Source organism: Lissotriton vulgaris, chromosome 2_1 (genome assembly GCF_964263255.1).
Source record: "Lissotriton vulgaris chromosome 2_1, aLisVul1.2, whole genome shotgun sequence".
Classification (NCBI taxonomy): domain Eukaryota; kingdom Metazoa; phylum Chordata; class Amphibia; order Caudata; family Salamandridae; genus Lissotriton; species Lissotriton vulgaris.
In genome coordinates, this window is record NC_141687.1 from 1,033,621,077 (window position 1) to 1,033,645,199 (window position 24,123).

General features: G+C 46.7%; 1 protein-coding gene across 2 annotated transcripts in view; it reads left to right on the plus strand.

Moving 5' to 3' along the window:
• ACVR1 (activin A receptor type 1) overlaps window positions 1–24,123 on the plus strand; it is a 366,339-nt gene that overhangs the window by 338,731 nt on the left and 3,485 nt on the right. For both annotated transcript variants that reach the window (XM_086956669.1, XM_086956670.1), the window contains one exon: window positions 12,065–12,195. In XM_086956669.1, the coding sequence (XP_086812795.1) occupies window positions 12,065–12,195 (131 nt within the window). The remainder of the gene's footprint in view (window positions 1–12,064; window positions 12,196–24,123) is intronic.

Here is a 24,123-nt window from a genome sequence, read left to right on the forward strand (position 1 = left end):
CTGATTTGGACACCTAAACTTTAAATTTAGTTCAGCAGTGTTTTTGCACTTAGTATACTTGGCCCAAAGTTAGGGTAACTGAACTTTGACCGAATTGCCAAACTTTTTTTCTAAACTTTGAATTGGAAATGGAATTGGCTTCAGTCCTTCTACCGGCATTAATTCAATACATGTGGGCTTTCTAACCAACTGTGTTGTAAGTTACACAGCTGCAAACTCTAGGAAACGCGATGCCCAAGAGATGAGAACTTTCTCTGTTGTGCAATAATTTTTTGTTTGCGTAGCTCGTTAGTGCTGAATTCGCTTTTAAATTATCTTTTGGAGGAGAATTCTGATAAAACGTGCCCTTTGAATATATATTTTAGCGCTTCGAGTAACAAACAAATGTTTAGTGGTTAATTTTCGAGATTTAAATATTAGTGTAGAACTAAACATTTGTATGAGGTCGTGCATTTGAGAAACGCTAGTAACAAATACAAAGTTTTACAGTGATCTAAAGGTCTACAAAAATGTGCTGTTTTACGATGCTTTGAATGCTTAGCAATGTGTAGTGGGAGCGTTTGACACAGGTTTAGCCGCCGTGAAGAAAAAAACATAACTTTGATACTATTATGTGCAGATAGCCAAGTGGAGTTAGGAGTGCTTTTCCTGGCATATTAGCAGTTGTGCTTGCATCATGTTTCTGTCGCTGGAGTTAAGTGTGCATCATATTGTGCCATTTAGGAGAAAGGGCAGGCTTTCAAAACACTTACTTTCCATGGCGTGGGCCCATTATAACAGCAGTCCTTGTTAGCCGACTTAAACGCGGTGTGCAGGCAGGACACGTCAGGGAACAGTAATATGGCGGCTTTCAGGGATATCGCAGAAAGATATCTTTCCAAATCACGGGTGCGCAAAAATACATTATGAAAATCGTAAAATGCACTCCAAATGTCAAGAAAAAAACAACAGATTTTCGATTTATTCTAATGCATTTAAGTATACATTTATGCATATACTTCTGCCTGTTAATGCTGTGTGAGGGAACTAATTTCCAGTCTGTTTACCAGTCAGTGCATACGATCCCTTGTTCAGAACCGTAGCCTTTACATCTTGGTTCTTTTGCTTTCTTCGGCTGTAGTATTTTTCTACTGCTGTACTTTGTGGTCAGTGAGGTTGCTGAAGATTTAGTTATCCCATTGATATTGCTGATGATGTTTTCTCGCATCCTTCTGGTAACTACCACCAATTTGCACAGTTCATTGCACAGTGTTTGGCAATACACGTTCAATAGGGAGCAGGTCTCTAGAATTTCTCTGTTTTGATAATCTCATTTGCTTAGCTATGGTCCCTTTTCTCCAGAGACATGGGCAAACGAGGGTCACAGTGCAGTTGCCAGATGAGTAACTGCCGTTTGCCACTGGTATCCTAGGGCTTTGATTCTACCGTACTGCTCATTGGATGCCTAGTGGTGTGGCACAGTGGCCAGAGCTGCTGATACTGGGGCGCAAGGCTCATGGTTTGATCGCTTGCGTCAGCCCATCTCAGCATTATGTAACTCTGGGTAATAGGTCACTTAACCTCCCTGTAGTCCCCCCCAGTGCCTGGATACCTTTAGGGGTAAAAAATGTGCGCTTTACAAATGTGGAATTATTATTATTTATTTATTTAACCCTACCTATTTGGGTCTTCGTTCACATTCAGTACAACATAAAGTAATGCTTCTCTATGGTCACTGTCATGTGAGAAGATCTTTTGCTTTGAAAAAATATCTTTATTTGTAAATTAAAAGCTGGTATGTGTCTCAAACCAAAAGCTAAAGCACCCAAGCACATTACGAGAACAAGCTGCCACCCCAAGAAGAGAAATATTTGTCTTTGCATGCAAATCTTTATCTTTGCACGTGAACAGCCTATGGTTTCAACATTCTGTTAGCTAGAGTAGGACTTTTACATACCTGTTTGATCGCATTGTCTTCCAGCCATCTAGAAGTTCTGCTTATCCTTGTGTCCTAAAAGAGCCAAAAGAGAGCAACCCCTGAAATCAAGGAGATGAGGTTAATACACCAGAAACAACAGCAAAGCTCCCCTAGGTATTGATGAAATCAAAAAATATATTTAAATCCACAATCACACTCTTGCAAGTATCAACCTGAATCCAATGTAAAAAACTAACATGGATACTACATATATATAAATATTTCATTAAGTTTGTATGAAAAATACCTTTTTATATAATTAACAAAAAAAATATATGCTAAACACAGTGAAACATAACCACAGACTAATTCAATGGAATAATATTCTACTATCCCTCTTCTTCAGAAGATTAAACTATTTTGAGCTTTCATTAGTTATATTAACACATAGAGTAGATCTTTTATGAAGAATGTCCTTGAAACTTTACAAAAAGTGCTGTTTTTCACCTGGTTGTGCATGGAAAGTTTCTTGGCGATCTGTTAAGCGAGAGCTGAGGAAAAAGGGTGCTGAAACACAGCATCCCCAAGCATTATCCATTGACTTCTTTAGGCAGGGCTAAAGCAAAAACTGCTGAATTGAATTACACCAAATGTGGCAGGAAGCTAGATCTTGGTACGCAGATTGCACTTTTTTTGATGCGATGTAAACCTGTTAGTAGTTTTTAAGAAATAAAGGTCAAAAAATATTTGTGTGTATCTAGACGCTTGGGTTCAAGGGACTCTCACGAGAGTCCTTGGAACCCAATTTGCAAAAATAGAGTGCTCAGAATTGGCCCAGGAAGTGTTTTTTCCCTTAGGCCGTCTTGCTACCACGGGAGCAAGGTCTCTAATTGGTTGCCAACAACATGAGGAAACTGTTGTTCGCAGCCATTACAGGACTTGGGCAATTTTTCCCCTGTCCTAAAGCTATAAAAAATGTAATATAAGGGGGCTGGCAGAGATAACCTGGCCCCATTGGGAGACCCAGAGGGACCCTCCCTGGGGCCGAAATTGGAGAAAAAAACTGCTATTCTTGCCACGATACTGCAGGATCAGAAAAACAAAATACAAATGGCAGCCCGGGGACATGTTCTTTAGTAATATTTTACCCTTGGGGATTGGGCATCCGGCACTCCTACCAGAGCCACATTTGGCCCCAGGGACCCCATCCTCAGGGCCTAAAGCATTTAATAAGCACTTTTCCCTGGCGTGGCCAGGGAAAAGTGTTTGCTCCCGACTGGCTGAAGCATTTTTAAAACTCCAGTTGACAGTGAGCAAACACAAAGTTTGCACCCCAGTGGGCGGGAGCTCTAAAAATGCATCTGCCGGCTTGGAGCAGACATGAGATATGCTTCCCTGTCCGCACTGATGCGGGTACGGAAACAAATAAAGGTATTGCTGCCTCCTAGAGGGAGCAGCATAAGTAGCTGCTCCCTGTGGACGGGATTAGTACTGGCTTCCACTGCATGTCCATCCTTGTGCTAGGTGGTTATTCTGGGTGCGCAGCAGGGCACCCACCTCACTGAAGGGCAGCCCCGAGGATGCTATTCCCAGGGCCAAAATAGACTCAGAGAGAGTGGGGATGGGTGTACTTGCCCACCCCTTTAAAAAAAAAAAATCCATGGCCCTGGCAGATGGCATCCCCAGGGCCATTTAAGGCTCTGAGAGCAGTGGCCGTGCAGCGCACTTCCCTTAAATAACACATTTGGCACCGGTGAGATGGAGTCCCCAGGGTCAATAACTGCTCCAGGAGGGGGGTTGTGCTGCCACGTGGCTCCCTCCCCTTTAAAAAAAGAAATATGGCCCCAGTAGATGGGGGGCCTCCCCATCCCCTTAAATAAATGCCTCGGGGATTGGTATTCCCCAGGACTCATAAGGCTCTGGGAGGGGAGCCACACCGCCCCCCACCTATTTAAAAAAAGAAAATACATCAAATAAAAACCACCCTTGGTATGGAATTCCCAGGGCTTAATGCGACTCGGGTGGGAGGGCCACACGACCCACTTCCTCTTTAAAAAGAAAAATATGCCACTGGGGGACGCGGTACCCAGCGCCTAATAAATCTTGGTGAGGCATGTGGCCCCCTCCCCTTTAAAATACGTTAGGCCCTGGCAGATGGGGTCCCTAGGGCCTAATGAAGCTCAAGAAGGGGGCCCACGTGGCTCCTCCCCTTTTAAATACAAAAATTGCCTTCGGTGATGTGGTCCCAAGTGCCTACTGAAGCTTGGGGGGGTGGGGGGGGAAGGGGGGCGGGACATGGCCCCCTCCCCTTTTTTTATTGGTTTGTCACTGGGGACTAATAAGGCTTGTGGAGGGAGAATCCTGCCTCACACCCCTTTTGTATTCTATTTAAACCCTGTGAGGTGGGGGTGCATGGTCCCCCTCCCATTTGTTTTCTGTTTGGCACCGGCGGATGGGGTCCCCGTGGCCAATTAAGGTTTGCAGAGGGGCTGTGCACATATCTATGTTTTGGCCCTGGGGGATTGGGTCGAACCCTGTGCTGAACATGGCAAAGTCTGCGCAGTGTGGGGTTGGTTGTCTACGCAGAGTTGAAAGCAGGGCCTGGCTGGAACACAAGCCTTTAGGCGAACCCCATGCCACACACGAGTAAGGACCATGTGTGGCAAGGGGTTGGCTGCCTCCGGGTGGCGGACTGCAGAGAGATGGATATGGCCCTGCTGGCAACCGCTCGCAACGAAAGGCCTTGCGCAGCATCTGATTGGCTGCCTGCCGGGGGGGGGGGCGGGGGGGGGGGGGGGGTGCAAGGCTATAAAATATTACTTTACGTTTAAAAATAAATAAATATAGAAATTCACTTGAAAAAACAAAGGTTAAATTAATATTCTAGTTGGGTAACTGTGACAACGTAAACATTTTGAATTTAAAAAAAAAAATTCAATTTACCAGTTATAGTACGAGTGGTAACTATAACTTGCGCCCCCACTATGCACTGCTTCTGACCTCATGTTACATCACTCGTGATATGTTCTATGACATCACTGAAGACATTGTGCCTCATATGTTGTATTGGCCATCCAGTTATTGCCTCAATTAGGTTTCACCCACAGCGCACATTTGCTGTTTGGGAAAGCTATTGTTTCTTGAAAAAAAAATCTTAAAAGGTCCCTGCCTCTTCTTACCATTGTTTGGCTCCCACGTCATTTGTGTTTATTTATTTACAATCGGTCAGCCCTGCCTCCGCTTCCTCCTGGGGCTTCTCGGTGTGCTGTGCTGTGGAACATTCACCAAGTACAGCTTTATGTGGCTAGTGTACTTCCACTGGATAAAAGGTTCCTGTTGGTTCTCTGTTGTTACTTTTAAACATCCACTTTTATTGAGTGCATGTCCAAAAGTAACTCTCTAGCCAAATTGTTTCCCCACCACCCCGCCCTCCGTTGTTTTTCACCCACCACACCACCCTCCTCCCACTCTCCTCCCACTCTCTAATGTATTGCCCTCCTCAACAAACCCCCTCCCCACTGTTGTATATATATATATTTTTTCAATTTTCCACAGCTGAGTAGGCTACTGTGCAACACGACTTAAAGGTAGGGGGACTCTATGACGCAATCAAACCCTGGCTGCCTTATAGTGCTTTTTTTAGAATTTTCTTTTTACTGTAAGCCAGTGCTGCTATGCAACATGTAAAAATATCACTGATAAAGCTAATAGATTTCGCATAGGTGAAACCTTTTGGCTTTCCCAATGCTTATTTTAATTGATGTACCAGAATTTAGGACATTTTAGGACTGATATTGTTTACTAGCTATAAATCATAGAACACACATTTTGAGAGGAAACTTCCTTGAAAATTTCAATCCCAATTATTGAGATGGTGTCATGGACACTGACAAAACACACCCAGTCATGAACATTGCATTTCATGTATGTATAGCATGCTGACGTCTTCACCAACGTTTAGTCAATGGATTGCTGCCTCAAAAGAGCTTCACTTTGGTGTTTTGAGATCTCCGCCTAGAGATTGTGACTACTGGCAATTCCTGTGAGATTTCATTTTTGCTTGCTTGTTTTATAACCCTCCCCCGTAGTTCCTGGAAGCTTGTTCTCAATGCAGGGCTTCGGACCTCAAGAAGAAAAAGAGGTATACTCTTGCAGAATTGTGTCCTGTACGAAGGATGAAAGAACAATAGGTTCCTGCCAGTGCTGTTGGCTGTTGATCCTCTGGGTGAACATGATATTTTCAAGGTCCACCTCCAAGCACCACCAATTCTTTTTCCCATATGGGCACAGAATTTGAGAGTGGCCAGGTGAGGAAAAGATATTGAGACAAAGGAACTGCAAGGAAGGAGGCCTGAAAAGAGAGCAAGTTATTCCGAATTTAATTAACTCAGATTCGTCTTTGGCACAGCATTTTGGTTTCCCGATGTTTACCTCAATTTCTGGACTTTACAGACCCTGGTTTCTCTCCTTTACTTGAGTGAATGGTAGTTGTAGAGAATTTTGTTCGAATAGCAGCGTGCAGTTTAGTTTTCTAATCAATTTTATTCAGACACCAATGTATGTTCAAGATGGAATCAAATGAGAATGGCAGCATACCACAGTTTGCATTTTCTTCAAATCCACCACAATTGCACCAGATGATACCAGCACCCCGCTTGGTAGTGACGGTTAGCGAACTGCTTTCACACTTTTAAAGAAAGTTCTTGTATTTGAACACTCTAATATTGCCAATCCATGGCATTCTAATTATATGTAGTCTTCAGACTGACATTTAAATCATGAACACTTCTCTTTACTCATAGATTCAAAGTTATTATTTCCATAAATCTTCTATTGCTCAAAATCATATTGAAAAAGACCTGCTGCAAAAATTTTAATAAGGAACGTAGACTTTCAGGAATTCAATGTTCAAGAGTACTTATGTGATCAGTGAACGAATTTCACTTAAATAATGCTTCCCTTCTTCGAGCTTATCACAATTGTCTATGGTTCTGGCACTGCTCCTTTATCAAAGCCCAGGCAGGTCTCCGATTACCACGAAAGATACCCAACAAATATAGGCGAACTTCAGCTTGATCGGTCCTCTGGAGAGTGCAAAATAATGTGAATCTTGGGTGGGGTGCTTACTTAGCTGAGACCCGCCCAAGATGGCTGCCTTGCTCCCCATGTTTGATCATGAAGGAATGATTAAAAATGCTTACTTCCTGGATGAATATGCCGCACAGCGTCTTTACAGAAGTCGGCTCTGAAGATGTCCCATACTACTACGGTTCGCATGATAGTAAAGCCACTAGCACTCAGACCTTGGCGGTTCATGCCAGATGTTCTAAGTTTTGAATGCCCAACTGGCAAAGCAGTGGCTACACACTCCCTCTTCCTCCACCTAATTCGCAAACCTTGCACTCGTATGTCAAACATTTGTCATTTCAGTACAACGAAAGCCCCCCACCCCCCAAAAAAAAGAGTCCTCAGATGTTTACACCGTGAATCCTTCATGGATCTTGCCATTCTGCTACAAATTACACACGTGACTTTAAACCTCTGCAGCTACTAGCATTCCCTGTAGGCTTGCCTACATTTTTATTAAATAAAATGTAGCCTTCTGCTTTTTTTCATATTTTGTCTCATCTGCGAAAACATAAAACTTTTTGGGAGCTGTGGAAGGGGTAAATTCTGCAAACACAGCAAAATACTTCCTTGCGGAATATTTCACTAATTATTAGTAAACCATTTTAACATGTGAAAATTCTACACAGTTTATTGCCTGTTTCGCCCACCTTAATCTCCCTGTATTCTGCGTGCACCACAATGCGGTAAAAGCTAACTACTTCAGTACATCTAAAGTTCGTATTTGAAGCATCTGGCATCCACGTGGGCAAGTGTCATTGCCCAGTACCTTTTGCCATAATTGAAGAACAAAACAGTAATGTTTTTTAACTTCTGTCCTTTTGAGGTGGAATGGTGAGAATGTGGCACAGTGCCTGTAATAAAATAGCAAACTGCCTCTAGAATCGTGCATTGGTTTCTTTGCCTTAAAGAGTGCAAGTTACAAAGGTGAGGGGAAAACGGAAATGTCTTAATACTTTTAACTTTATTTAATCTGTTGTGAAAGTTTGATCTTTTTTAAGTATACATTATACAACTTTAATATGTAAGAATTTTGTAGAATCTGAGGTGCCACAAAAATGTTTTTCTCTTGATGGTTTTAGTTGTGTCCTTTGTTGTAATCGTTTAAAATATAGGTTGAAATGCCTGCTTTTTCTTTTTTGTTGCAGAAAAGCATCGCATGTGTGCGTTAAAAACTGTAAACATGTGTGACTAAGTATACCTAGTTAGTAAGCTTGAAGTTAGGGTCTTGTTTTAGCTGCTTTCTCTTGGCTTAAAGCCATATATTGGCCTGAAACAGTCAACTATTTGCATTAGAATCATACAGGGCGAGCCTAGTACGGTTGGATTTGATAATTATTCAAACTATTTTATGTATTTGATAGCATCAGGCATGTATCCCTAAAGTACACAATGGTTGGCATTCAGACAACCATCTCCCAGGGTCTGCCACTACAAGGTTGTATAGTATGCGTTAAAGCATAGTGTTGTATTTGAAACTAGTAACCTGCTTCGTTGAATGTGACTGGGCTTCAACACTGAAAGAGGTAACACTGTTTGCAGTATGTCCATCTTCTCCCAGGGAGATTCTGTAGGTTATTAGTTGATTCAATATAATAAAACCTATTTTTTGATGCCATGTGTTTGACCACCCCCTGTCTAGTATGCCTGAAGGTCATACGAGAGTTATGGTGCTTAAGCGAAGAAGAAATTCAGTTTCTTGTCACTATGACAGCAGCATGTAAAGCAAGAAAAAAACTGAACCAACGGATTAATCTCCGAAAACCTTTTATTCTTTTCTAGAAAAGTGGTTTCTTCACCAAGGTGAGTATATGCAAGCATACCTACCTCCAATTGCTCACTTTTCATCTTCACACACCTGCCACTATTTAACAGAGTGTGTATAACAATGGAGAGAGTCAGGGAAATTGCACAGGTTATGTGTGGTGGGAACTCCTGGTCCCCGTAAAAGGATATAACAACAATGGAGGAGTGCCCCCTGGAAAGAAAAATACAGAGAAGGATTACTTCTGTATCTGGAGCTTAAGGCTCAGGTTAGCACTAAGTGCCCCAGCCCTATACCGGACAGTGTTTGTCCTTGTAGAAGACCTCTCACTCACCAACCTGGTTGGTGACATGCTTCATCATCGGGGTCCCACCCCATAGGCCGAATGCCCATAGGGTGTGCTGCGACACCTGATTACAGTGGAGCGGGTTTCTTGATTATATGTGCAGAAAAAATACTGTGATATGTGTATTAAAAAGGGCCAAGACTACTCACTCCAAGACTTTATTCTTGAGTGCTTAGACCCTATTAAAAACAATGTGGCACCTGTGCCTATTTAGGAAGGCTTCGGTGTCTCGAATTATATTATATTATATTATATTATATTATATTATATTATATTATATACTATTTAACAGAGCCCTGTAAACACCCAGCAAAGTGGTTTATTCGTTTTTCCGGATTTAAAATGCTGAAATATAAAATGCCTTACTGCTAAAGTGCTCGGTTAAGTGGCCATAACTGGGTAATTAGAAGTGCCCAATACACTTGCTCAGGGAAATGTGCTAAATTTGCACCACCTGGAGAAGCAGCGACTACCGTCGCCTGCCATTTGCAGTCCAAGGCCGACCCCAACGATCTCAAGAACTTCCGGCCCATCGCCCTGCTCCCTTTTCCAGCGAAAGTCAGAGAAGATCGTCAACAGGCAGCTGACCCGCTACCTCGAAGACAACAATATCCTGGACCCATCCCAGTCCGGCTTCCGCAGCAACCACAGCAACGAGACCGCCCTCATCGCCGCCACCGACGACATCAGGATCCTTATGGACAAAGGACAAACAGCCGCCCTCATCCTTCTGGACCTATCAGCAGCCTACGACACGGTCTGCCACCGCACCTTAACAGCACGCCTCCATGACGCCGAAATCCAAGAGAAGGCCCTGGCCTGGATCACATCCTTCCTCCCTGGCAGAACCCAGAGCGTCCGCCTTCCACCCTTCCGCTCCAAGACCACCGAGATCATCTGCGGCGTTCCTCAGGGATCATCCCTCAGCCTGACGCTGTTCAATATCTACATGGCACCAATCGCCCACGTCGCACGACAACATAGCCTCAACATCATCTCCTACACCGACGACACCCAGCTGATCATCTCCCTCACCGAAGACCCCCAAACCGCCAAAGCCAACCTCCACAGAGGAATGAAGGCCGTCGCCAAATGGATGAAGGACCGCAGGCTATAGCTGAATTCAGACAAGACGGAGGTCCTCATCCTCGGCTCAACCCCCTCATCCGGGGACGACTCCTGGTGGCCAACATTGCTAGGAACAGCCCCAGAACCCACCAACCACGCACCCAACCTAGGGATCATCCTCCATTCCGCCCTCTCTATGACCAAGCAGGTCAACGCCGTCTCCACTTCCTGCTTCAACACCCTCGAATGCCCCGCAGGACCTTCGAATGTATGCCCTCCGACACGAGAAGAACCATCACCCAGGCTCTCGTCACCAGTAGACTGGACTACGGGAACGCCGTCTACGCAGGAACATCAACCAAGCTCCTGAGACGGCTGCAACGCATCCAGAACGCCTCGGCACGACTGATCCTCGACGCAGCCGCATCACACCCCACCTGAGAGGCCTGCACTGGCTCCCCGTCAACAAGAGGATCACCTTCCAATTCCTCATCCACGCACACAAAGCTCTGCCACCCTCGCCACAGTTCCACGCATCCGGAAAACCACCGCCGGTTGCAGATCCTTCTCCTACCTCGCCGCCAAGACTTGGAACACTCTCCATACCGGCCTACGACAGACCCAGGACCTGCTGGCCTTCAGAAGACTTCTCAAGACCTGGCTCTTCGATCAGTAGCACCCCCCGCCCCAGCGCCTTGAAACCCTCACGGTGTGTAGCGCGCTTTACAAATGTAATTGATTGATTGATTGATAGCACATAGGAGGATTAGTGAGGGTTTTGTTCACTCGCCATAGGCAAACACCCCGTCACTGAAGTTCTGTGATTTCCTGGTTAAACCTCAAACTGAAAAGATCTTAGTCCCAGTGGTAGGATGCAGCTGTTGCATGAGCATGTTGATGGCAACACTTGCCACTTACCTCTAGAAGGAGAGATGGACAATTCATCGTAGGCTTTACTTGCACATGGTGGGGCAGCAGTTGGGGTTTTGCCTGCACGTGTGAAGGCTTCTGTGGCCTTTGCGGGCATTGCCTGCAGATCTTGGAGGAGAGCCTCTGTTACATATCTTATCTTGTAGGCGTTTTTGCAATTCATTTATTTCTCCATATTACCTGCTTTTGATGATGTTTGGGTATTGGGGAAATCAGCAGACCTGATTTGTGTACTGCGACTGGGCATAGCTAGACACTGAATTACTTTATTTTAACATATTTCGTTCTCGACTGCAGTTTTAACTGTACCATGGTCAAGTGGCCCTGACATCCACTGAGTGTAAAGGAAAGGGATTTTAAGACTACCAGTAAAGCAGTCCCTACGGTCAGTAATGTGTAATTTCTGCCTCGTTGTACCTCTAAAGATTTGTCGGACAGGCCACTACCTCTTGCACTGTGCATTTGAGTTGTCTATTTGGACAGAACAACCTTTGACAGAGCCATTAGATTACCATACTACATCATCGATGTTTCTTTGCCTTGGGAAATGCATTGGCATTTATGGTCCTTGTTTTTAATAGCTTTATTAACCAAATGATTTTGTCAATTAAGAAAAATGAATTCAGTCATAAACTAGCCTTCCTTGTGAACATGGTGAATAGGTAAGTACCATGTTGATTTTAAATTTAATTTGGGGGAGGGAGGAGGCAAAATAAAATATTCTTTGCATATGTTGACCATTTCAAAGTTACTGACTGACCGAAGCATTATTTTCATTTACCTTGATTTAATGTGACACTATAAAACTGAATTAACCATTTAAATAGTTTTTTTGTGAATCATTCTCTGTAGTTACGAGTAGAGGTCAACTATAGATCCATATTTCCGAGATACAGCAGTATTTTTAAGTGTGATCTGTTCTGCGTTGTAGGAATTGTTGAAGAATATAAGCCTCCATTCTACGATGTGGTTCCAAATGACCCCAGTTTTGAAGATATGAAGAAAGTGGTCTGTATAGATCAGCAAAGGCCAAACATTCCCAACAGATGGTTTTCAGACCTAGTAAGTACAATTAAACTAGATATTGGTGTGTATAGCAGCATATTTGTGTTAGTCATTTGTTTCTCATGGTGTTAATTATGTTAGGTTTTTTGTGGGCTTCTCTTATGATAATGTCTGTCAGTGTAACTACTACACCTCCAACACGCAGACTTATAGGAACATATTTTGCCCAATGAATGCTATATATTTTCTTAGTAAGTTTTTCATTACATACCATATATAATTCTTCCCTTTTTTTGCCTTCCTGATTTTTGAATTAAGACTTAATGCAATTAGAATTCCAGGATTGTCCACTGAACCACTGATTCATAATGAAATGGCTCTGCTCATGACTCCTAAGCTTACAGGATTTTCTTTTTAACATTAACAGAATCTAACGCTGTACCCACTGGAACCTAAAAAATAAGTACATTTGCCACTAAGCTAATCCCCCTATTTCTGATGGATATTTCTAACAGTAGATTCATCACCTTAGAAAACTCACCAGTTGCCAGACTGTGTCCGAAAAACTTTTCTTTAAGAAGTGCTCCCATCCACCGCTAGGTGGTGCTGTATGGCTCCACATAGACGCCACACCGTCCTGGAAGTGATGGAGCAGAGTCACATATAAAATAAGGGCCCCATTTCTTTTTGTGACTTCTGAGACAGATCCGGAGCTGGGCTCCCAACTTTGCCAGTTTTCTAATGACTTCACCAACAATTTCACCAGTGTGCTAGGGAGTGATGTCCCCACCCACAGGCTCCATCTCATGCCTCTACTACAGGAGGCAAATCTGGGTTATGAACACTCGCAAGGTGTCTTTGATGCCTGATTTTGGGCCACGACTGTCATGCAATAAGCATGCCCTTGTTTACCCAAAGGTAATCAGTGTTGGGAAGGTGAAGCCATATGTTGCTGGGCACAAAAGAAGTTCTGGCCTTTGCATAGGTCACACTCCTGATCGAAGTTGAAGGCACAGACCAGTTCCTGATCTTAAACCTGTTTCAGAGACTTCTCAACTTCTCACTTGAAGTTCTCCAGGAAGGCCAAGCACAGACACACACAAAAAAAGCAAAGTGGGACTCCGCAGCATCCCACCATTCTGACTCTAGAGAATATGCAAGTGCGTCCGTGTTAGCTTCCCCATCCCCCTCTGTTAAGGTCTCTGGTCATGGAACCAGTTCGTGAGCTGGTACCTCCTGAATTTCCAGAGTCATCATTGACCCTGCAGTAGATTGAGGCCTTTCAGGAGCCCATGCTGCAAATATTTAGTGCAGGCTGTCTCTTTCTGATGCACCTTCGGACCCCATGGAGCTGAGGACCCCACAGTCTGGTTACCACTAACTGGTCCTACTACAGCTTTGTCTGTCCACCTGGGACCCATTACCGGCACCTACCAACTCTGGTACAGACTTCTACACTGGTCCCTTCTTCACCAGTGCCAATATCAACTGCTCCATTAGCAGAACCAGTGCCGACCAGTGTCCAATCCAACCCAGCTTTGGCTTGACCCCAACTGAAGTTGTGCTGCGAAATTACAAAAGTGTAATCAGTCATGCACCCAGGCTCTAATCCTGGGCCTATGCCATACTACACCTGTCAGGAGAGGCTCCATTATCTATTTTCGTTCTGGCTCTGTGATTTTGTGCTATAGGTTGGTGGCATCCCAAGATGTTGATGCTGATAATGATGGTAATGAGGATGTTTTTTTTCCTCATCACTACACTGATGATACCTTCTACATTGATTTACCAAATGCCAGTGGGCTTGCCAACTCGTCTGAGACAGAGCTTGACTTACCACATGGGCCACCAATGAAAGAGTAGCTGATTTGCTGTGGTAGTTCAGAGAGCGGCTGAGACTCTTGGATTATAGCTGCCCTTCGTTGAGATTGAAACAAATTTCCTAACCGAGATCCTGCATCCTGGGCTTGCTACGTTTGTCCTTGCTTTCCGTTAATGATTCCTTCATGGATCATGTTAATGTTAACCTCACTTGATAAAGTGCAGCTAATCATACCCTAAGTTATATCTCTGTGCTTGGCAGGCGCAGACAAATAACCAGTGACCTAGAACAGCTTAATTTTCAACATTTTCCTTAAGCTGGTGAAATCAGCACAACAGCGAAGATGGAAATTTAGTTGATTCCAGGCAGTAAGGGCTGTAAAGGTAAAAGCTGTTCCATCATATCTCACAGTACGAACACTGGGATCAAATAAGAACTCATGTCTAGATTTTAAGGTGCAGGAAGGCAGATAGCAATGCAGTTTATCCATTAGGTAGAGATTGCCCATCAAGTTCTTATGGGGGAAACGACTGATCTTAAACAGGATGTGCTTTCGGACAAGGAGCCTATGAAGATCTCTCAAAAGAGGAGCCTGATGGGAGATTTGCACCACCTGGAGCTTAGACAGTAAGGTGTAGTTGACTGCCATAAACAGCGCGTTATTGTAGTCCAGGCAGCTTATAACCAAGGTCTGGACGAGTATTTTCCTGAGAGAAGATGGTAGCCCAGGAAAGAACTTGCTCACAAGTCTCGCAAAACGGGTGCAAGAAGTAGCAATAATGTGGTTCTTCATGAAAAGTTCCTGGTCCAGTATAATGCCCCAGGTTTTTTACGGAGTGACATGGAGAAGGAGCTGCCCCCAGCCCTGCGGGCCAACAGTCAGGATTCCAGTAGTACTGAGCTTTTCCAACCAGTAAGATCTCAGTTTCTTCACCGTTCTGCTGGAGACAGTTGGTGGTCATCCAGCCCTCAATTTTCTTCAGACAGTCTTGAAAGCGATGTTTCGCATTGTCAGTGTCCTGTCCCAGTGAAATAATCAAATGCATGTCATCAGCATAGGAAATTACATCAAAGCCTCAGGATTTCACAATCTGGGCATGGGGGGGATCTTAGATGATAAAGTCTGGCTCAAAGATGAGCCCTGAAGCACCACCTTATTGATCGAAATAGTGCCTGATTTGAAAGAGCTTAGCCTGATCATTTGAGTTTATCTATCTAAAAAGTCTGCGAGCCACTATAAGTGTTGCCCTGACTCTGATCTCCTGCAACCTGCTGATCAATACTTTATGGGAGATGGTGTCGAAGGCAGCAGAGAGATCTAGCAGTGCAAGCATGGCACAGAAATCAGCAGCCTAAGTATAGCATTGGGAGTCCATAACTCCCACCAATGTGGTCGCTGTACTGTGAGCAGCTCTGAACTCCGATTGTAAGGGTTCCAGAAACTAATGGGCCTCCAAGAAAGCTATCAGCTATTAACACACCCTTCCAACATTTTTGCGTGCAAAAATAGTTCAACGTATGGGGCGATATGGCTACTTTAATGGCTACTTGGTCCAAGCGTTGTTCTCCGTAAGACCGTGACCCATATGTTCTCACCAATCACCAACTACTGGTTGCCTTATTGTGTAGATCACGACCAGTAAAGTGAATCCTCCTTCATTTATAACCTCTCCTCAGGATAGGTAATCCAAGAGGATTGAGGCGTTTGGCAAGCACATGTTTTCCTCTGTTTAACATTTTGATCTGTAAAGACTGTTTTCTGGGTCGCTGTACACTTGCCCTCTGGGACAAGGGCAGTGAAATCTTGCGGGCAGCATCAGAAGACCTTGGAGCCTCTTTGGCTGAGGCAATTAATGATGGACAGGATGTGAGCAAATATGTCATCTGCGCAGGGCAGGATGCTTAGGGAAGGCAGTCAGTACTAGTGCTGTACTTTGTCGCCACGCCTGAATGTGCTCCACAGGATTATTCAGTGATCTACAGACTTTTCTCATAGATAGGCCCTTTGATGGGCTCCATATTTTCTGTCAAAAGCCAAACTGCATTGAAGCACTTTAAGGCCAGTAGAGCTGTGGCACACTGCTTGAGACTTTTATCCCCTTCTAGACAGCTTCTGCATCAATTCACAAATTTCAGGGGCTATTCCAGAGGACTGGATTATAAACAGTTGATGCCTACCCAACCAGCACAGCTGGTGCACCATTCTTTACGAGGCCAAGGCATTTTTCTCTTTCCGAAGAAGGAGGGGGTGCCTCAGGCCTTTTTTAAAATTCCAGTCTCTGAATGCAAATTGAAAATGCTCACACTAGCCTAAAGCGTGTTTACTTTGGAATGAGTGAATGGTATCCTTGGGCCTGCAGAATGCATATTTTGATATACCCGTCCTGCAGTCCCACAGACATTTTCTGCCGTTCATAGTACGCTGGAAGCACTTTCAAGTTAATGTGCTACCTTTTGGCCTCTAAATATTGATGTCGACCTTTATGAATAGAACATACTGGTCTGTTTTTTACTTACATCACTAGTTTATTATATTCATTTATATCTTAGTTGAACAATATTTTTTCATTAGCAAATCATGAATCTTTGCATGTACACATATAAAACATTACATCAAAAACAACTATATACAATTTACAAATTCCCAACACATCCAACTTTCACACTGGCCAATCCATTCATCATTCACTTATACACTCATACACTTTAGTCCTAATGTCAATTTTGGATTATCTGTACATATAAATGATTTTTCATATCATGATTTCTTTTGGTCAACAATATGTTTAAAAGCAGAGCCCTGCTTAAAAGATCAATCTTGCTATATTGTGGTTGACAAAAGGGACCAAAACCAGGTTGACTCGTTTCGAACCCCCAATTTGCGGGGTTCTCCTCAGGACCAACAGTCTCTTCGTAATGTGGTATTCAGTCACCAATAGATGTAAGATGAAGAGGCACTATTTAATTTGATAAAAGTGGTTCTAAGCCGTGCAGCAATCAGTCACAGCACTGCGGCTGGTAATTTAGCCAAGCGAGTATCCTTTGTTTCTCCCTTCGTTTCACTTGAGTCGCGCCGACACCACATTACGAAGAGACTGTTGGTCCTGAGGAGAACCCCGCAAATTGGGGGTTCGAAACGCGTCGAGCTGGTTTTGGTCCCTTTTGTCAACCACAATATAGCAAGATTGATCTTTTAAGCAGGGCTCTGCTTTTAAACATATTGTTGACCAAAAGAAATCATGATATGAAAAATCATTTATATGTACAGATAATCCAAAATTGACATTAGGACTAAAGTGTATGAGTGTATGAGTGAATGATGAATGGATTGGCCAGTGTGAAAGTTGAATGTGTTGGGATTTTGTAAATTGTATTGTATATAGTTGTTTTTGATGTAATGTTTTATGTGTGTAAATGCAAAGATTCATGATTTGCTTATGAAAAAATATTGTTCAACTAAGATATAAATGAATATAATAAACTAGTGATGTAAGTAAAAAACAGACTAGTATGTTCTATTCATAAAGGTCGACATCAATATTTAAAAGTGATTCCCAGTACTGGCAGTTGTGTTGTTGATTTGGTATATCAGGCTTAGCCTTGCTGGTATAAAGCCAAGACCCTATGTGATTTTTTCACCTTTTGGCCTCAGCAGTGCCCGTCTGGTGTTGTGACCCATCTTCAGAGGTCAGACATACCTGTATTCCCATACTTCCTTGGCTATTAAAGGCACGCTCGCCACAGTCTGCCGAGGGCCACTCACAAATGACGGAGCACCTCCTAACTTCGTTGGGGTTCACTATCAATTGGCCAATGTCTCCCCTGACTACTGCACAGAGGTTTTGTTCATTGGAGCAACCCTTCACACAGTGGATTTTATGGCTTTCCCTCCTCCACAATCAGTAATGAACTATAGTTCCAATGTATCAGGTTCTATTCTGGGTCACAGTGAGGGCGCTTCTGAGGCTTCTTGGCCTCTTAGCCTCCTTTAACCTCAGTCAGCTATTCCAGGGGGTACAAACAAGCTGTTCAATAGAACTTGAAGTTCTATAGTGCCTTGCTTCAAGGTATCTGGCCGATGTTATACTTTTCTCGGAGGAGGTGGCTTAAGATGTGGAGTGGTGGCTACCCAAACGCAATTGGTCCAGTGGCAGACCCTTCTTCCTTCCACACCCAGAGCTGACACTGATGTGTCTATTCTGAGCTGTGGAGGCCATATGGAGAGATAGAGATCAGAGGACTCTGGTGTGGAGCCAGCCCTCCATCAGAGACTAGTCTGGTGGAGTTGCTGGCCATATATTTGACTCTGAAGGCCTTCCTGCCATCTATCAACTGGAGGCTGGTGCAAGTTCTCAAACACAAGATCACCACCATGTGGTACTGTAAAAAGCAGGCCAGAGCCTGGTCCTGTGTCAGGAGGCTCTGCGCTTCTGGAGGTGCTTGGAGCATCAGGGCATTTTCGTGATTGCAAACCTCCCGGCAGCGTCTTTGAATGCCAGAGTGAATGAACTGCGCAGGTTTTATCTGTTGTCACATGTGGCGTCTACATACAGAGTGGGGCAGTGCATCTTCCAGAAGTGGGGAGAACCCTTGCTAGATATTTTCACACTCTTTTAGAAAGCACAGTATCAGAAGATCTTTTCTACCACCTACAAAGCTCCCAAGTTAGTAATCAGCACCATGTTACCAGCAACTGTTCATGGTCATGATCGCCACAGAATCCGTTCATTTTAGCATTTATGGACAAACTTCGGAATGGAGCTGACAATAACATCCCCCAGGCCCTAGTACTCCTGGATCTTTCGGCGGCGTTCGACACGGTCGATCATGAACTCCTGATCGACCGTGTCAGCAACTACGGCATCCAGGGCATGGCCCTAAAATGGATCATCACCTTCCTTGACGGGCGCTCCCAGGCAGTGCGCCTAAATAATTTCTCGGCAAAAAAAAATAGCCTAACCTGTGGGCCTCCCCAGGGCTCAGCCCTCTCGCCCCTCCTTTTTAATCTATACATGCAACCCCTGATCGTGTCTCTACTCAACCGCCCTGCCACAATCTTCAATTATGCTGACGACCTCCAGCTGGTCTTCAACATTGTCTCCTCCGATACTTCCATCACTGACTTTCAATCCATCATGACTTCTATCAGTGAATGGATGTACCTCAGTCAACTCAAACTCAACCCCGATAAAACCGAGCTGGTTTTAATCGGAGGTTCCGCCAACCCCTGGAATCCCAGCTCTGGCCGCCTTCATTGGGCTCCGCTCCTCACCCAGTAAAATCTGTAAAGAGCCTTGGAGTAATCATCTGTAGCAACCTATCGCTTAAGCCCCAAATCAATGCAGTAGTTTCCTCCTGCTTCTTCCACCTCCGCAGAATCCGCAAAATCTGCAGATTCCTTACCAAGGAAGCTCTCATCCTTGTCATTATGGCCCTTGTCATCTCCCGCATAGACTACGCGATGTTGGTATCCCGGCATACCAACTCCACCACCTGCAACTCGTTCAAAATCAGGCAGCTAGGCTCATCTTTCGCCAACCCAGACACCAACACGTTAGTCCCCAGATGAAGAGCTTGCATTGGCTACCGGTAGCCAAACGCTGTCTCTTCAAACTTGGCTGTACCACCTTCAAAGCTCTCGCCGACCAAGCCCCTACTTTCATCTCTTCCTGGATTCAACATTACACCCCGTTCCTCCCATCTTCACTTGCTCTCCATTCCCACCTTCAGACGGAAAAAGCATGGAGGTCTGAGATTCTCCTTCTTAGCCCCCGCTTCTGGAACTCCCTTTCTAACGAGCTCAGACTGGCCACATGCTACACCAAATTCAGAACTCTCTTGAAAACTCTTTTATTCTCTCAAGCATACCAATAAGTGCCCACGTCTCAGCTCTTCTTTTCTCAGCGCCATAAAACCGCCTGGGGTAAGCGCGCTCAAGAAATATTTTTAACATAACATCTGCATCTGAAGTAAAGGGAATAAACAAGAAACTAATACCAGCGAGCATGGTTGGCGATTATATGCACAAGATGCCGCCTAACAGCGTGTGGGAGCACTGCTTGGAGTAAAGTTTTCAGAATCCAGTTTGGCACCCTAGAAAGTCTTCAAAGATGTGGAATTTGCAATTCGAGTATCCACCAGAAAGAGCATTATCAAAGGTAAGTAACTTGTTCTTTTACTCTAATGGATAACTTTTTTCTATGTGAAATGATTCCATACTTTAAAGCTCCCAGAGGTCTAGTGTTTTGGTGTCTTTTTACCGTATAAGCCACCCTTGACCTTTCCTGGTAGGTCGCTCCCCCCCACCCCCCCTGCTGCAGCTCCGCCTGCACTCCTGCTGCTGCCGCTGAAGTCGAGGCCCTCCACCACCCGCCACCTGCGCCCCATCCCTGGTGGCCAGTGGTGGCCTTAGGTTTGCATCTGTTCTCTGTTGTGCCTGTACTCTGTCTGCCCGTCTCTCTCCTGTACTCCGCTGCCCTTGTTCTGTTCACCCATTCCTCTTTTGTTTCCCCCTTCCCGCCGCCGCGTCCTCCTTTGCTACTGTGCCCCCACTGCCCAGTCTTCTCTGTACCCCTTTTGCCTGTCTCCTACCCGCAACCGCTCTGCTTCCCTGCTCCCGCTCCCCACCGCTGCTTCCCCTGTGGCCCGCCCCCTCCTCGCCCATTCGCTGACCCTGCCACCCGCCCCCGCATCCCAGCTGCTCCACCCTCCCCATATATGGCGGCCGCTGCGTAGTGAGGAGAGCGACCCTTGACCTTGCCTGGTAGGTCACTCCCTCCCCCGCTGCAGCTCCACCTGCACTCCTGCTGCCACCACTGAAGTAGAGGTTCTCCACCCCCCGTAGGCTACCACCTGCGCCTCATCCCTGGTGGCCAGTGGAGGCCTTGGGTTTGAATCTGCTCTCTGTTGTGCCTGTACTCTGTCTGACCGTCTCTCTCCTGTGCTCCGCGGCTCTCCTTCTGTACACCTGCTCCTCTTTTGTTCCCCCCGCTTGCCTCCGCGACCTCCTTTACTTCTGTGCCCCCACTGCCCAGTCTGCTCTGTACCCCTTTTGCCTGTCTCCTACCCGCAACCGCTCTGCTTCCCTGCTCCCGTTCCCCAACGCTGCTTCCCCTGCGGCCCGCCCCCTCCGCGCCCATTCGCTGCCCCTGCCACCCGCCTCCCAGCTGCTCCTCCCTCCCCACCTCCCCCTCCCTCCCCACCTCCCCATATATGGCGGCCGTGTGCATCCGGCATGCCTAAGGCAAGCCGGTCCGCGCCTAGACCGCGCCCAGCACCAGAACCCCTGGCCGCCGCACCAGTCGCGAAGACCGACTCCGCTACGACACCAGTACCCTCGTCACTCTCAACCCAGAAAGGACCCACACCTGCTGCAAGGCCGCCCCGAAGCTCCCTCACAGTCCTTTCGCTTGCCGGAACTGCAGCTACTCCTGCCTCGAAGCTGCCGAGACACCCGCCACGACGGAACACAACCAGCTCCGATGCATCCTGATCAACACTCGCTCCGCACGCAAACACCCCGTCCAGCTCTGGGACCTACTCGACACCGCATCCCCGAACGTCGCCTTCCTAACCGAGACCTGGATGAACAAAGCCTCCTTCCCGGACATCGCCATAGTCATCCCCGACTGGTACAAGATCACCCGCAGAGACCGCACCAACGGAGCCGGAGGAGGAATCGCCATCGTCCACCAGAACACAATCAGGGTCTCAACAAACCCCAACGACACTCTCAGCACCACCGAACACATGCACTTCCAGATCCACACGGACCACAAGACCACCCTTAGAGGCACCCTTGTCTACAGACCGCCCAGACCCCAACCACAATTCTGAGACTCCATCGCCGACCTAATCAGCACGCACGCGACCACAACTCCTCCACCCTCATCGACCACCTCTGACTAAAACAGCTCGTCACGACGCCGACCCACATCGCCGGTAACACGCTTGATGCCATCTTCTCCTCGAGCCCCCACGTCGCCTTCAGCCACACCTCCGAACTCACCTGGACAGACCACCATTGCATCCACTTCACCTTCCGTAAACCCCTCATACACCACTGCACCCTACAGATCCCCTGCCGATGCTGGGGCAAAGTCACTGGAGAACAACTACAGACAAACCTCGTACTCAACCCACCGACCAACCCCGATGATGGTGCACGCACCCTCAGACGCTGGATGGACGATGGCGCCAACACCTTAGCACCTCTGAAAAAGCCAACCAACAGAGACACCAGCAAGAGAGCCAGCTTGTTCACCCCGGAACTCCTAGCATCAAAGCGCACCTGCCGGAAATTGGAGAACAAATGGCACCGCGACAAGACGCCGGACAGCCGGCCTGCCCACAAAGACTCCATCCGCAACCACCACCACCTCATCAGGACCGCCAAAAGGACCTTCTTCAAAGACCACCTTGACAACAAAGCACACAACAGCAAGGAGCTCTTCAACATCGTGAAGGAACTCTCCAACCCCAGCTCCAGCGCCAACGGCATCCCGCCATCACCGGCCCTGTGCGACTCCCTCGCCACCTTCTTTCACCACAAGATCACCGACATCCAAGACCGCTTCAGTCCTCGGACGACCACTACAGGCCTCGACAAGCCGGACCCACCGCACCCCATCGACCACGACTCCCTGACAACCTGGGCTAATGTGAGCATCGAGGACACAATCAAGACCATGGGCACAATCCACTCCGGCTCCCCGTCTGACCCTCTCCCACACCACATCTTCAACAAAGCCGGCAGCTCCATCGCACCCCACCTGCGCAGCATCATCAACCTCTCCTTCGAGACCGCTACTTTCCCTGAGAGCTGGAAGCATGCCGCGATCAACCCCCTACTGAAGCAACCCAAGGCGGACCCGAGCGACCTCAAGAACTTTCGGCCCATCTCCCTGCTTCCGTTCCCAGCAAAGGTCATCGAGAAGATAGTGAACACCCAGCTCACCTGTCACCTCGAAGACAACAGCATCCTGGACCCATCCCAATCAGGATTCTGAAGCAACAACAGCACCAAGACCGCCCTCATCGCCGTCACAGATGACATCAGGATCCTGCTAGACAACGGCGAAACGGCGGCCCTCATCCTCCTGTACCTCTCCGCCACCTTCGACACAGTCTGCCACCGCATACTACACACGCGCCTCCACGACGCAGGGATCTGAGACCAGGCCTTGGAGTGGACCACCTCAGTCCTCTCTGGCAGAACTCCGAGTCCGCCTCCCCCTGTTCCGGTCCAAAGCCTCCGAGATAATCTGCGGCGTCCCACAGGGATCCTCCCTCAACCCAACGCTGTTCAACGTCTACATGGCTCCACTCGCACGCATCGCCCGACAGCACGACCTCAACATAATCTCCTACGCCGACGACATGCAGCTGAACCTCTCCCTCACCAAGGACCCCCCACTCTAAATCCAACCTCCACCAGGAAATGAAGGCTGTCGCCGACTGGATGAAGGAAAGCCGACTTAAGCTAAACTCCGACAAGACGGAGATCCTCATCCTCGGGCCCAAACCCTCATCATGGGACGACTCCTGGTGGCCACATCACTGGGGACACCCCCGGCTCCTACCAACCACGCACGCAACCTGGGAGTCCTCCTCGACTCGAAACTCACCATGACCAAACAAGTCAACGCAGTCTCCTCTACCTGCTTCAACACCCTCCGTATGCTCCGCTAGGTCTACAGATGGATCCCGACACACACAATGAAAACAGTCACCCAAGCCCTAGTCAGCAGCAGACTCCACTACGGAAACGCCCTCTACGCCGGAGCCCCTTCCAAGCTCATCAACAGACTGCAAAGAATCCTGAACACCTCTGCACGCCTGATCCTCGACGTCCCGTGCCGCGACCACATCACCACCCACCGGAGGAACCTGCACACTGGCTCCCCGTCGACAGAAGAATCTCCTTCAAGCTCCTGATCCACGCACACAAGGCACTTCACAAAACCGGCCCAGCCTATCTCAACAGTCGACTCTCCTTCTACGTACCCAACAGGAATCTCCGCTCCGCTGACCACGGTCCCGCGCATCTGTAGAACCACTTCTGAGGCAGGTCCTTCTCCCACCGCGCCGCCAAGACCTGGAACACCCTCCCCCCTCAACCTACGACAAACCGAAGACCTGCTTACTTTCAGGAGACGACTCTA